The 11,830-nt window shown below is 59.1% G+C and overlaps 1 protein-coding gene across 1 annotated transcript; it reads right to left on the reverse strand.

Moving 5' to 3' along the window:
- Nucleotides 1-254: 254 nt before the first annotated feature.
- Nucleotides 255-11,309, reverse strand: CACNG5 (calcium voltage-gated channel auxiliary subunit gamma 5; the record flags this gene model as incomplete). The annotated part of the gene is made up of 5 exons (XM_081109695.1): nucleotides 255-6,120; nucleotides 6,224-6,369; nucleotides 9,511-9,651; nucleotides 10,520-10,606; nucleotides 11,114-11,309. The coding sequence occupies 5 exons, from the start codon at nucleotides 11,307-11,309 to the stop codon at nucleotides 5,863-5,865; spliced, it is 828 nt and encodes a 275-aa protein (XP_080965821.1). The 3' UTR covers nucleotides 255-5,862.
- Nucleotides 11,310-11,830: the final 521 nt, after the last annotated feature.

The following is an 11,830-nucleotide window of genomic DNA, read 5'->3' on the forward strand; positions in this document are numbered from 1 at the left end:
TGTAGAGGATCAGGAGGGTTCAATGAGACAGTGCTTGCAAGGAACCTACTATGTGCCAACCACTGTGATAGGGCTTCCCGTGCATGTTGGTGATGGTAACGTCTGGTGATGTCTTGATGCAAGACGGCACATCCATTCCCCCAAACCCAGGGCTGACCTTGCAGGACAGGCCATCCAGCCTGATCGTTCAGGGCACCAGGAATCGCTTTGGGTTTAATATGTGCCACTCACCCGGAGCCTTTTGTGGGGCTTAATTCAGGCTCTTTACCATTTTATTAAGAAAGGTCACTGAATCAGAAAAGGACTTTACACTTTGCATACATACTCCCCACCCCCATGGATTCCAGTGTGTTCATTCAGATTTTATTGTATCTGAGATGGGGTAGGAGGTGGACGTGCGGATGTGGGTGGATTTAATATTACAATTGACCCAAAATCGTTCTGCAGAGAAGCCTGTAATACATGGTCTCTTTATTGCCTGATCAGAAACCTCCAGAGCCCTCAAGCCCTGTTCTCTTTATGCTCGCCGAGTGTGACATGAATTATTCAAAGACCAGTGGTGAAGATTGGTTTAAACTCTGCAGCCGGAGCCCTGAGACGGCAAGGTCATTGCTGAACATCCATCACGCCTACTCAGGGCCGGAAGCCCGTCCCTGGGCCCCGGCAGTGAGGCGAGAGCACGCCAACTCCAGAAAGCTGAGCGCTGCTGTCCTCCTTCTCAGGGCCGGGCTCTTGCTGCCCCCAGTGAAGACCAGCTCACCAGGGAAAGGGCCCCAGAGAGAGAGGCTGGGCATGAGCCCACGGACTTGACAACTTGCCCGAGGCACACACAGCCCTGGTCTAGGAGGCCGAGTCTGCGGGGGCCGGGAGGTAGCAAGGAGGATGCCTGGGTCTGAAGCATCCCTGGGTGCCCGCCCGGCACTCTTTCCCCTTCTTTTCCTGCATTTTTGTTTGGGGAGCCACCTGACTTGCAACTAAACGCCTGAGCAGGGGCTTTAGCCCAGTCCCAAGGGGTAGATCCTGGTAGATCTCAGCCGGTGGTTCTCACCCTGGTAGCACCTTAGGGCCACATTGGGAGCTTTAAACAATTCCTGTGTCTGGAACCCAGTCCCTAGAGCAGCGGTTCTCAACCTGTGGGTCGCGACCCCATTTGGCAGTCGAACGACCCTTTCACAGGGGTCACCTAAAACCATCCTGTATATCAGGTATTTACATTACGATTCATAACAGTAGCAACATTACAGTTATGAAGTAGCAACGAAAATAATTTTATGGTTGGGTCACAACATGAGGAACTGTATTTAAAGGGCCAGAAGGTTGAGAATCACTGCCCTAGAGCCAAGAGCATGGCACAACCCTGACAGCACCTGAAAGCTCGTTGGAGAAACGCTCTTCGGCCCCACCTGGGAGCAAACCCAGGCTCTGGGCTGGGAGCACCGCTGACAAAGCCCATCTGCTCTTTCACCCAAATTCCATTTTCTTTGTGTTGTTGTCCAGGTGCTTCAGGCAAGAGGAAGGAGTTGGGGGGTGGGGGCTGGGGGAGAGGCAGGGAGTCCATCACTTATACTTGGTTGGGTTTTGCCTGCAGAGTTGGAGACAGAACCTGGAGACAATGTTATCCAACGCCCTCATTATATGAAGGAAAAAGTTAGGTCTCCAGGTCCTGGAGGGGCTACGACCGGGCTGTGGTGCACCACCCTCTACCCTCCGGGGACTGTCAAGCCTTCAGGTGGTGGCTGCGGAGCCTCACCGTGGCTGAGCCCACACTCGCAGCTCAGGCTGGGTCCCGGCCTGTCTAGGCCCGAACATGCATGGATATGCTGACTCCCCTCCACTCCACACTCTTCACCAGCGGTTCTCAGCCTTGGCTGCACATTAGAATCACCTGGGAATCTTTTGAAAATCCTGATTGCTGGGCCTCATCCTCCGGAAATCCTGTTTCTTTGTTATGGGGCGGGGCCACAACATTAGTAACAAAGAAACAGAATTTCCGGAGGATGAGGCCCAGCAATCAGGATTTTCAAAAGATTCCCAGGTGATTCTAATGTGCAGCCAAGGCTGAGAACCGCTGCTCTACACCATCCCTGCAACAGGCAGAACCCACTTGTTCATCCACATCTGTACCCACTCAGGACGTGGAGTGTTTGTGTCCCACAGGCTAATTAACATCCTAAGGGTCTTCTTAGCATGTGAGAGGGTGTCGACTGAGCGTGGGATAAGAGTCAAGACTGGAGAGTGGCAAATGGGCTCTGTGTACGCATGGAGCAGGTGGCCGCTAGAGGGGCAGCCTGAGGCACAAGGCCCTGGGTGTGCGGGTACTGCCCCTGCACTTCTTCAGGTGGAACGCCTGTAAAGATGTTACTTTGGGGATGAGGTTAACATTGCAATCCGTGGACTGTGAGTAAAGCAGCTTGCCCTCCATAATGTGGTGGGCCTCACCCATCACCTGAAGGCCTGCACGGAACAAAGACTGACTTCCCCTGGGCAGACGGCCCTCAGACTTGAACTGGGACTCTTCCCTGAGTCTCCAGTCCGCTGGCCTCCCCCGTAAGATCTTTTTCTCCCCCTAAGATCTTGGACTTGCCAAGCCTCCATCATCAGGGGAGCCAATTCCTTGAAATAAATCTCTCTATACGCACATCCTGTTGGTTCTGTTTCTCCAAAGCCTGGACAACATGTTTACTTAGGGAGAAAGGAGAGTTACCCAAACACGGAGGAGGGGCCTCTCCCCACGTGTGGCTCTGGAACATCCCCACGAAACCGGGGACACGTGTGGATCTGCCCGTAATTCCTCCCTCACCTCGGTGCACAGCTGAAACGGACCCTTCCTCTGCAGGCCATCTCCTGGTGTTTGGGTGCTGAGGCATCACCCACTCACACCTGAGGCAAGGAGGGTGGTGAGTTCCAGGTGGGAGGGAACCGACATCCCGATGGCTGGTAACCCTCAGTGGTTTTATTCCCAAAATTCATCAGACTTTGGTGTATGAGTCTCCCCTCCCACTTTTTGAGGGTGAAAAGGAAAAGCGCTCATCCATGTATTTTTTGAAGAGCTTAGGAAACAAAAGATCCAAAAGTGTACTGGGGAAGGGACCCTAATTCATGATCTCGGAGCTGAGTTTATATACTTTAATGGTTGATCAAATCCTCTTGATTGTGGAGAGGCGGCGAGTAGGGTTCCGCTCTGAGATGACGTCCTAGGCCAGTGGTCGGCAAACTCCTTAGTCAACAGAGCCAAATATCAACAGTACAAGGATTGAACGTTCTTTTGAGAGCCAAATGTTTTAAACTTAAACTCTATAGGTAGGTACATTGTTATTAACTTAATTAGGGTACTCCTAAGCTGGCCTTTGCTAAAAACGTCCTCAATCTGAGTGGTCGACCTCAGCGAACGTACCCCCACTTCTTCTAATGCCACTTCTTCAAAATAGACTCGCCCAGGCCGAAAACCGACTTCTGCACATGGGCCACGAAGTTTCAATCGCACTGTACATGTGTGCCCGCACGTGGTATTTTGTGGAAGAGCCACACTCAAGGGGCCAAAGAGCCGCATGTGGCTCGGGAGTCGTGGTTTGCCGACCACTGTCCTAGATGGAAAGGCCACTGTGATGGCTGCGCAGTGACTGAGGAGGCACTCAGTTCCTAAGATGAGTGTGAACTGCACGTTCCCAGGGTCAGAGCTGCTTCACTGAGCAGCTCAGCACCAGGCCACGAGGGGCCCACCCTAAAGCTGGCACAGCCAGCCATCGCCCGGGGCGAGGGGCGTCTATCTCCTTCCCGTGACAGAGGAAGGGCGCGGGAGGGCGAGGAAAGTGCATCCTGCGAGCTCATTCCCCTGGAGAAAGCTGTAGGAGAGCATATCTGCACGCCCGGCCCACCCGGCTGGAAAAGCTACCTACTGGCCTCCAGGGACTCTCGCCGGTCCCCTCGCTGCAGGGAGAACGCGGTTTCCATGTTATTCCGTAAACAGTAGCCAAAGACCGCAACAACCATCACAGAGGGAGAGTTGGGTTTAGAGTTGCTACTGGTTCATAGGCAAGGGTTGAAGTCACACACGAGGGCGCCTGGGGCTTTCTCCAGGAAGCTGACTAGTGCGATCTATGGGGTGGGGTCCTTATAAAGAGGGGGTGTGGACACCACGGGTGCAGAGAAAAGATCACGGGAGGACATGGTCGAGCGGTGGCCATCAGCAAGCCAAGGGGGGCCTCAGACGAAGCCCAACCTGCTGACTCCTTGATCTCGGACTCTTGGCCTCCAGAATGTGAGAAAAGTGTATGCCGTTTAAGCCGCCCAGTCTGCGGCATTTTGTTATGGCAGCTGAGCAAATAAACAAAAAAACACACAAAAAAACCCAACAAAAACCCAAACCACTGCCCTTTGGAAGGCTGCACACGTCACATGCACATCTCTGTACTTTTCAGAGCCCACGAGGCGCCACTGTAGCCTTGTGCCCAGAAACAATGCCACCTTAGAGCGCGGAAGAGCGGAAAGCAGGCAGGGCAGAGACGCGCAGGCAGCCGGCAGTTTCACTAGTCAAAACCTCAGATCCAAGCCGCCCGGCTGAGACCCCCGAGAACTGAGGGGTGACGCCCACAGAGGTGCTCCCACCGTGTTCCGCCCCGTGGACTTCACGTCGGTGCCTCCCACATCCTAGCCCAGGTTTCCTACCAGGAAAATGGGCATCATGCCGCCTTGCCTTCTGGGGGCACCTATATGCCTACACAGGTCCCATACCCAGGAAGCAGACCCTCTATTAGGGTTCGACTGGCAGCCCCCCAATGTTCCCGGACATCCTCAGGAGAGACGCTGGAGAGTCCCAGCCTGGCTTGTTCAGACTCAAAATGCACCAGGTGTCGGCAGCTCCAACTCCCACGCAGCCTCCTCGCAAGCTGCCTTCTGCGGGTGGTACAGACATCTGTCCCCATGATTCGATGTTAGGGCCGTGGGCTGGAAGTGAGGCCCCTGTGAGCAAGGACAGTATCCCCAGGGCCTGAAACAGCGCCTGGGAATATTCACTCGGACCAGCAAAATTCTCATCATCAGAGTCACTTCTTGGGGTTAAGGCATGAAAGACCCCTGTTGAATATGTCAGGGACGGAGGGGCCATACATAGTAAGACATCATCAGCCACTAACACCTCTTTGTGACTTCGTCAGAGTGGCCTCAGAGCGCCCTCAGCCCCTGGGGACCAAGATGGGCAGCTGAGTTCTGGTGGGAGGAGGAGTCACAGTCTGTGGGCAGAGAGGGGGGGGGGGCAGCACAGACGGGTGTGTTGTATGGAGGGACGTGGTGACAAAAAGAATAAAAGATTTCACAAGGACACTGCTTGGCAACGCAGAACCAGTCAGACAGCCCTATCAGTCACCTTTTGTCCAGTGGGCCAAATCCTGAATGTGAGGGCCAGGCCCATTGGCAGACACACGTCCAGCTGGGGGTGTGGAAGGAGCTTGGCGTCCCAGAGCTGGCCTTGGCCTGGGGCCATGAAGTTGGGTGTGCAGGGATGAATACACAGCTAGACACCCACCTGTCCCAGGAAAGGGGAGAGCGGCTGGAGTGATTGGCACTCAAGAGGCGGGGCTACACCCATGCTCTCTGCCAATCTGCTTGCCCACTGACTCCAGACTCCTGACACCACTGGGGGGCAGTTAGAGACATTCTGGGGGAAGCAGGGAGACAACATGGTCATGTGACAACAGCTAAGCGTGGGGGTGGCCTTGGCCTGTCCACCACGGGCTGGGCCCAGGGCGCACAGGCCAGCAGGGGTGAGCCCGGGAGAGGCTGTCTGGCCATCCACGGTCCCGGGGGGCGGTGGGGGGGGGTGGGGGGATAGGGGGATGGGGACAGGGGAGGGGGTAGGCAGTGAGCTCAGCAGGGCGAGGACGACATCTGGTCGTAGTCGGGGCACTTGAGCAAGGCTGGGTAGTTGCTGTTCATCTGCAGCGAGGCGTCGCTGGAGATGTCGGAGGGGCTGCGGCCCCGGACCCAGGCGTCGGGGTGCAGGAACTGGCCTGAGTAGTCGGAGCAGTTGCTCAGACGCGGGCGGTAGAAGCCGGGGTGAGGCCTGTACATGTCCTCGGCGGTGTACCTCTTCATGAACAGGTACACGGACATCACGCCCGCGCTCTGCAGAGGGAGGGAGCAGAGGAGAGCTCACCGCTGGGGGCCTGGCGCCCACGGGTCTGCACGGGCAGTGCCCGCTCCCCACCCAGCCTGCGGGGGGCGTTACCTCCGTTAAGAGGAAGGAGATGGCAGCGAAGGCGAAGGACCAGCCGTACTTGTAGCTGAAGTAGGTGTCCGCGTCCTTGGTCCTGTTGAGCATCTCGTCGTTGATGCTGGAGATGTAGAGCACCAGGCCCACCACCAGAGAGAGGCCTGGAGCAGGGCGGGTGTTCAGAGAAGGGCCGCGGGGTGCGGATGGGGCGCCCGCCTCCCCTGGGGCTCAGGACCAAAGCCCGGGCCTTGTGGCGACAATGCGCTCATTCTGGAGGTCAGAGGGAGCCGGCGCTCTCCTCCGAGGCCCTGTCCGGAGCTGCAGTAAGACAGCTCCCGTCCTGTTTTGTTTGAGAGTTAGCTTTGGGTGATGAACACACAATACAATACACAGATGACAGATTATGGAATTGCACCCCTGAAACCTGTGTAATTTCATGAACCAATGTCACCCCAATAAATTCAAATAATAATAAAAAAGAAAGAAAACAAGCGCCCTGGCCGGCCGCCTCCCGAGCCATGGTAAGCCCGAGGGTTCTCACCCCACCTGCCCGCTAGGATCACCTGTCAGACGTAGATGCCTGACCCGCCCCCCCCGCCCCCCCCGGACATTCTGAGTCACCCCGGTGACCTCATGTGAAGGACGGGTGAGAACCTGAGCCAGCAGGCGGCTTTTGCTAAACGGAGGAATAAGACAGGCCCCGTGATAGAGGCAGCAGCCTCTGGTTCCTGTCTCCAGGGCGGAGGAACATCATGGAGGAGACCAAGTGGCTCACGGTCTGCCCAGCCCACCTGACCCCTGGGTGTGGCCTGTTGAGATCGCTGGGCAGAGAGGCAAGGAGAGTGTGTCCAGATCCTAGCCATCGTTAAGTCGGCGGGGCCCAAACTCCTGGCGCCGTTGTGCCAATGACGGCCTCAGGCACCGGTCCCATCAGTTAGTGACTGTAATCGAATCAGGACATAACTAATTGCTCTGTTTTGAGCTATTCAGGTTTAATTCCATTTATGTGATTAAACTAGGGCCTCTTGAAGGATGACTGTTGAAGAAAAATCGATGATTCAATCAATGATTCAATCAATGAGGGGTGGGAGCCGGGCCGAGGGGTGGGAGCCGGGCTGAGGGATGGGATCTGGGCTGAGGGATGGGAGCCGGGATGAGGGATGGGAGCTGGGCCGAGGGATGGGATCTGGGCCGAGGGATGGGATCTGGGCCGAGGGATGGGAGCCGCGATGAGGGATGGGAGCTGGGCCGAGGGATGGGAGCTGGGATGAGGGATGGGAGCTGGGCCGAGGGATTGGAGCTGGGCCGAGGGATGGGAGCTGGGCCGAGGGATGGGAGCCGGGATGAGGGATGGGAGCCGCGATGAGGGATGGGAGCTGGGCCGAGGGATGGGAGCTGGGCCGAGGGATGGGAGCCGGGATGAGGGATGGGAGCCGCGATGAGGGATGGGAGCTGGGCCGAGGGATGGGATCTGGGCTGAGGGATGGGAGCCGGGATGAGGGATGGGATCTGGGCTGAGGGATGGGAGCCAGGATGAGGGATGGGAGCCGGGATGAGGGATGGGATCTGGGCTGAGGGATGGGAGCCGGGATGAGGGATGGGAGCTGGGCCGAGGGATGGGAGCCGGGCCGAGGGATGGGATCTGGGCCGAGGGCTCCCATCCCTCATCCCGGCTCCCACCCCTCATCCCGGCTCCCACCCCTCGGCCCAGCTCCCATCCCTCGGCCGAGCTCCCATCCCTCAGCCCAGATCCCATCCCTTGGCCCGGCTCCCACCCCTCAGCCCAGATCCCACCCCTCAGCCCAGATCCCATCCCTCAGCCCAGATCCCACCCCTCGGCCCGGCTCCCATCATTCAGCCCAGATCCCACCCCTCGGCCCGGCTCCCATCCTTGGCACTTAACGTGTGTTTGCATCACTGGGGGCCCAGGGGACCCTGTCCATCGCTATCGTCAAAACAACTTCCCGTGTCCCGGCTCCCATCCCTCAGCCCGGTCCTCACCCCTCGGCCCGGCTCCCATCCCTCAGTCCAGTTCCCATCCCTCAGCCCAGTTACCATCCCTCAGCCCAGCTCCCACCCCTCAGCCCGGTTCCCACCCCTCATCCTGGCTCCCATCCCTTAGCCCAGATCCCATCCCTCGGCCCGGCTCCCATCCCTCATCCCGGCTCCCATCCCTCGGCCCAGCTCCCATCCCTCGGCCCAGCTTCCATCCCTCATCCCAGCTCCCATCCCTCGGCCCGGCTCTCATCCCTCATCCCGGCTCCCATCCCTCAGCCCAGATCCCATCCCTCAGCCCAGATCCCATCCCTCATCCCGGCTCCCATCCCTCATCCCGGCTCCCATCCCTCAGCCCAGATCCCATCCCTCAGCCCAGATCCCATCCCTCAGCCCAGATCCCATCCCTCGGCCCGGCTCCCAACCCTCGGCCCAGATCCCATCCCTCGGCCCGGCTCCCACCCCTCAGCCTGGCTCCCACCCCTCAGCCTGGCTCCCACCCCTCATCCCGGCTCCCACCCCTCGGCCCGGCTCCCACCCCTCATCCCGGCTCCCACCCCTCGGCCCGTCTCCCACCCCTCAGCCCGGCTCCCACCCCTCGGCCCAGATCCCATCCCTCGGCCCGGCTCCCATCGCTCGGCCCGGATCCCATCCCTCATCCCGGCTCCCACTCCTCAGCCCGGCTCCCACCCCTCAGCCCGGCTCCCACCCCTCGGCCCAGCTCCCATCCCTCGGCCGAGCTCCCATCCCTCAGCCCAGATCCCATCCCTTGGCCCGGCTCCCACCCCTCAGCCCAGATCCCATCCCTCAGCCCAGATCCCACCCCTCAGCCCGGCTCCCATCATTCAGCCCAGATCCCACCCCTCGGCCCAGCTCCCATCCTTCAGCCCAGATCCCATCCCTCAGCCCAGATCCCACCCCTCGGCCCGGCTCCCATCCTTCAGCCCAGATCCCATCCCTCATCCCGGCTCCCATCCTTCAGCCCAGATCCCATCCCTCATCCCGGCTCCCATCCCTCAGCCCACTGCTGAAACATCCCAGGTGCCTCAGAGCTACGGGGTAGCCTTGACTATCACCAGGTTCATAGAAAGGGAAAGAGCGTCACCGGGTCCCTGCCTCTGGACGAGGGGGAAGTACCGCCCCGCAGAGGGCGGGCTGAGCTCTCTTCAGGTGCCTGATAACAGTGCACTGGATGGATGGACAGACGGGCAGAGGAATGAATGGCTTCTCAGATGGAAGGATGGACTTCCCGGAGCAGAGCTCTGTGGGAGTCAGAAGCCCACGGTGCACGAAAACAGCACACTTACCCGAGAGGATGAAGAAGATGCCGGAGACAAAGGCCAGGATGGTCCTGTGCGGACGGATGTGCCCGATGTTGCTCAGGATAAACCCAATGAACATGAAGAAGAGGCTGACCAGAGGGAACGGTGTGGCCGAGCGAATCATTTCTGATGGAGGGACAAGAGGCCTCCGTCAGCTCCAGGCGCCTTCCTCGCTGCCTACCCTCCTCAGGCGAGGCTTCCAGGCAGTGTCTGCCAGCTGTCAGGTCCCCAGAGCTGCACCTGCAGGCGCTCCCCGGCCTGCACCCCCTCCTGCGGTGGCCTGGGACCTCGCAGGGCTTTGTCCCTTAGCCCTTAGCCTGTGGAGTCTGTGCTAACCCAGGGGAATTGTACTGCAAATGCACCCTAGGGGTCAGAACCAGCTCTGGGGGCCAAGGCCTGGAGGTCAGTCTTGTTGGGGGCCAGAGGGCTTGATTCAGTTCCCTGAGTACTATGGCCTGAATGACTGTGTCCCCAAATTCCTATGTGATGGCATCAGGAGGTGGGGCCTTTGGGAGGTGCTTAGGTCACGAGGGTGGAGCCCTCACGCAGGGGATTAGTGCCCTTAGGGAATGAGGCCCCGCAGAGCTCCCTCACCCCTCCCTCCCGCCGTATGAGGACACAGGAAGAGGCCCCACCAGAACGGGCCATGCTAGAGCCTTGATTGTGAACTCCTAGTCTCCAGGCCCGAGAGAAAGACATCTCTGGTGTTCATACGCTCCCTGGTCTGTGGGGTTTTGCTCTAGCAGCCCAACCAGACCAAGATGCTGGGTATGGATGGCCTCTCACTTGCCTGGGTCACAGGGCTGGGACATTTCGAACCCGTCACCACCCTTGGATCAATAATCGACAGTAAGTCCCGGGGAGCTCAGGCCAGCACCACCAGCTGAGTCTGAGGACCTTAGTTCCAAAGAAACAAGTGGTCACCCATCCCTTCCCTCCGCCCTGCTCACTGCGCTATCTGGCCAGGGCCCAGGATGGAGTCTGAGGCACCTACTCAGAACGTTGACCGTGGACTCGGACGTCAGCTGGCTGTTCATGGGCATCACGTATTCTATGGTGAAGCAGCGTCCGCGCTCCTCACCTATGAAGACAAGGATCGGTTGCCTGTCCAGGTCCTTCTGGAAGGTGGGTTTGAAGTATCGCCCACCCTGGAAACTGGTGGATGCAGCGACGTTGAATCAAGGGGACCCGGTCGCCTCCCGAACCTTCATTCCCTCGTGTGCAGGGTGGGATCAGTAACCAGTCCTGCCTGGCAGTGCTGTGGGCATGGAGATCAGTGAATCCCTGGCTCAGGCGCGGAGGGCACCTCTAGCCCTGAGCTGTGCCAGCTGTCCTCAGCTGGAGGTGGAGCGGGGGGAGGCGTGGTCACAGTCACCTTTCCCGTGGGAGGGCCCAGGCCCCGGGAGACGAGAGGACTTGCTCAAATGGACACTATACTCCAGGCTCCGGTCTGGGGTGGGTCCTGGTGGCCGCAGGGACATGGCCCGGGTTCATGAGGATTGTCCGAGGGAACCGCCTCCTTCCAGCGGGGCCTCTCCTCCCAAGGTGGGGCAGGGGACTCTTGGGCAGGCTCACCCTGTGCCCTCACCTGCGAGGAAGCAGACGCGCCACAGGCCGGAGTGCAGGGACATCCTGATCTCCGTGCTCTGGTTCTGGGGCAGGACCACGCCCTCCTCCAGGTACAGCCAGTAGTCGGTGCTGACGGCGATGCCCAGGAGGCCCAGGCCGCACACGGCAAAGACACTGCTCAGCAGGGTCAGCGCCTTCCTCCCGCAGGCGCTCATCTTCCCAGACGGTCAGGTGGACAGCCTGCAGCCGTGGTCCCGCCAGCAGGGGGCAGGCTCTGGGGACAGGAGAGAGGCTGGGCACTCGGGCAGGAGCAGCCAGGGCTCTGAGGAGGCCACGATGAGGGGCCGTGGGAGGTAACTGAAGCGAACCCCACCTGGCTAACTGGTGAGTACAGACCACCAGGCCGGCTCTCTGGACACCAGGCCACTGGTCAGAGGTGCCACCCTCTTCCTCCCCCTGCCAGGAATTCACAGCTTTCTTCCCAGGCTACAAGGGGCCACCTTGGCCTCTGTGGGAGTCCCCGTGCTAGATAACGCTATTCATTCATTCATTCATTCATTCACCCAGTAATCCATGGTGCCCAACATGGGAGATAAAAAGACTGAACATGACGCTTTCCTTGACCTTGAAGACGTCCCGCCTAGAAGGACCAAGGCACCCAGGGGATCTGCCCGAGAGCTCAGGCGCAGGAGGAGGGCTGAGGGTGAGCTCTGCTGGGGGCTTCTCATGTGGAGGG

This window comes from Myotis nattereri, assembly GCF_964212035.1.
Source record: "Myotis nattereri genome assembly, chromosome: 16".
Lineage (NCBI taxonomy): Eukaryota > Metazoa > Chordata > Mammalia > Chiroptera > Vespertilionidae > Myotis > Myotis nattereri.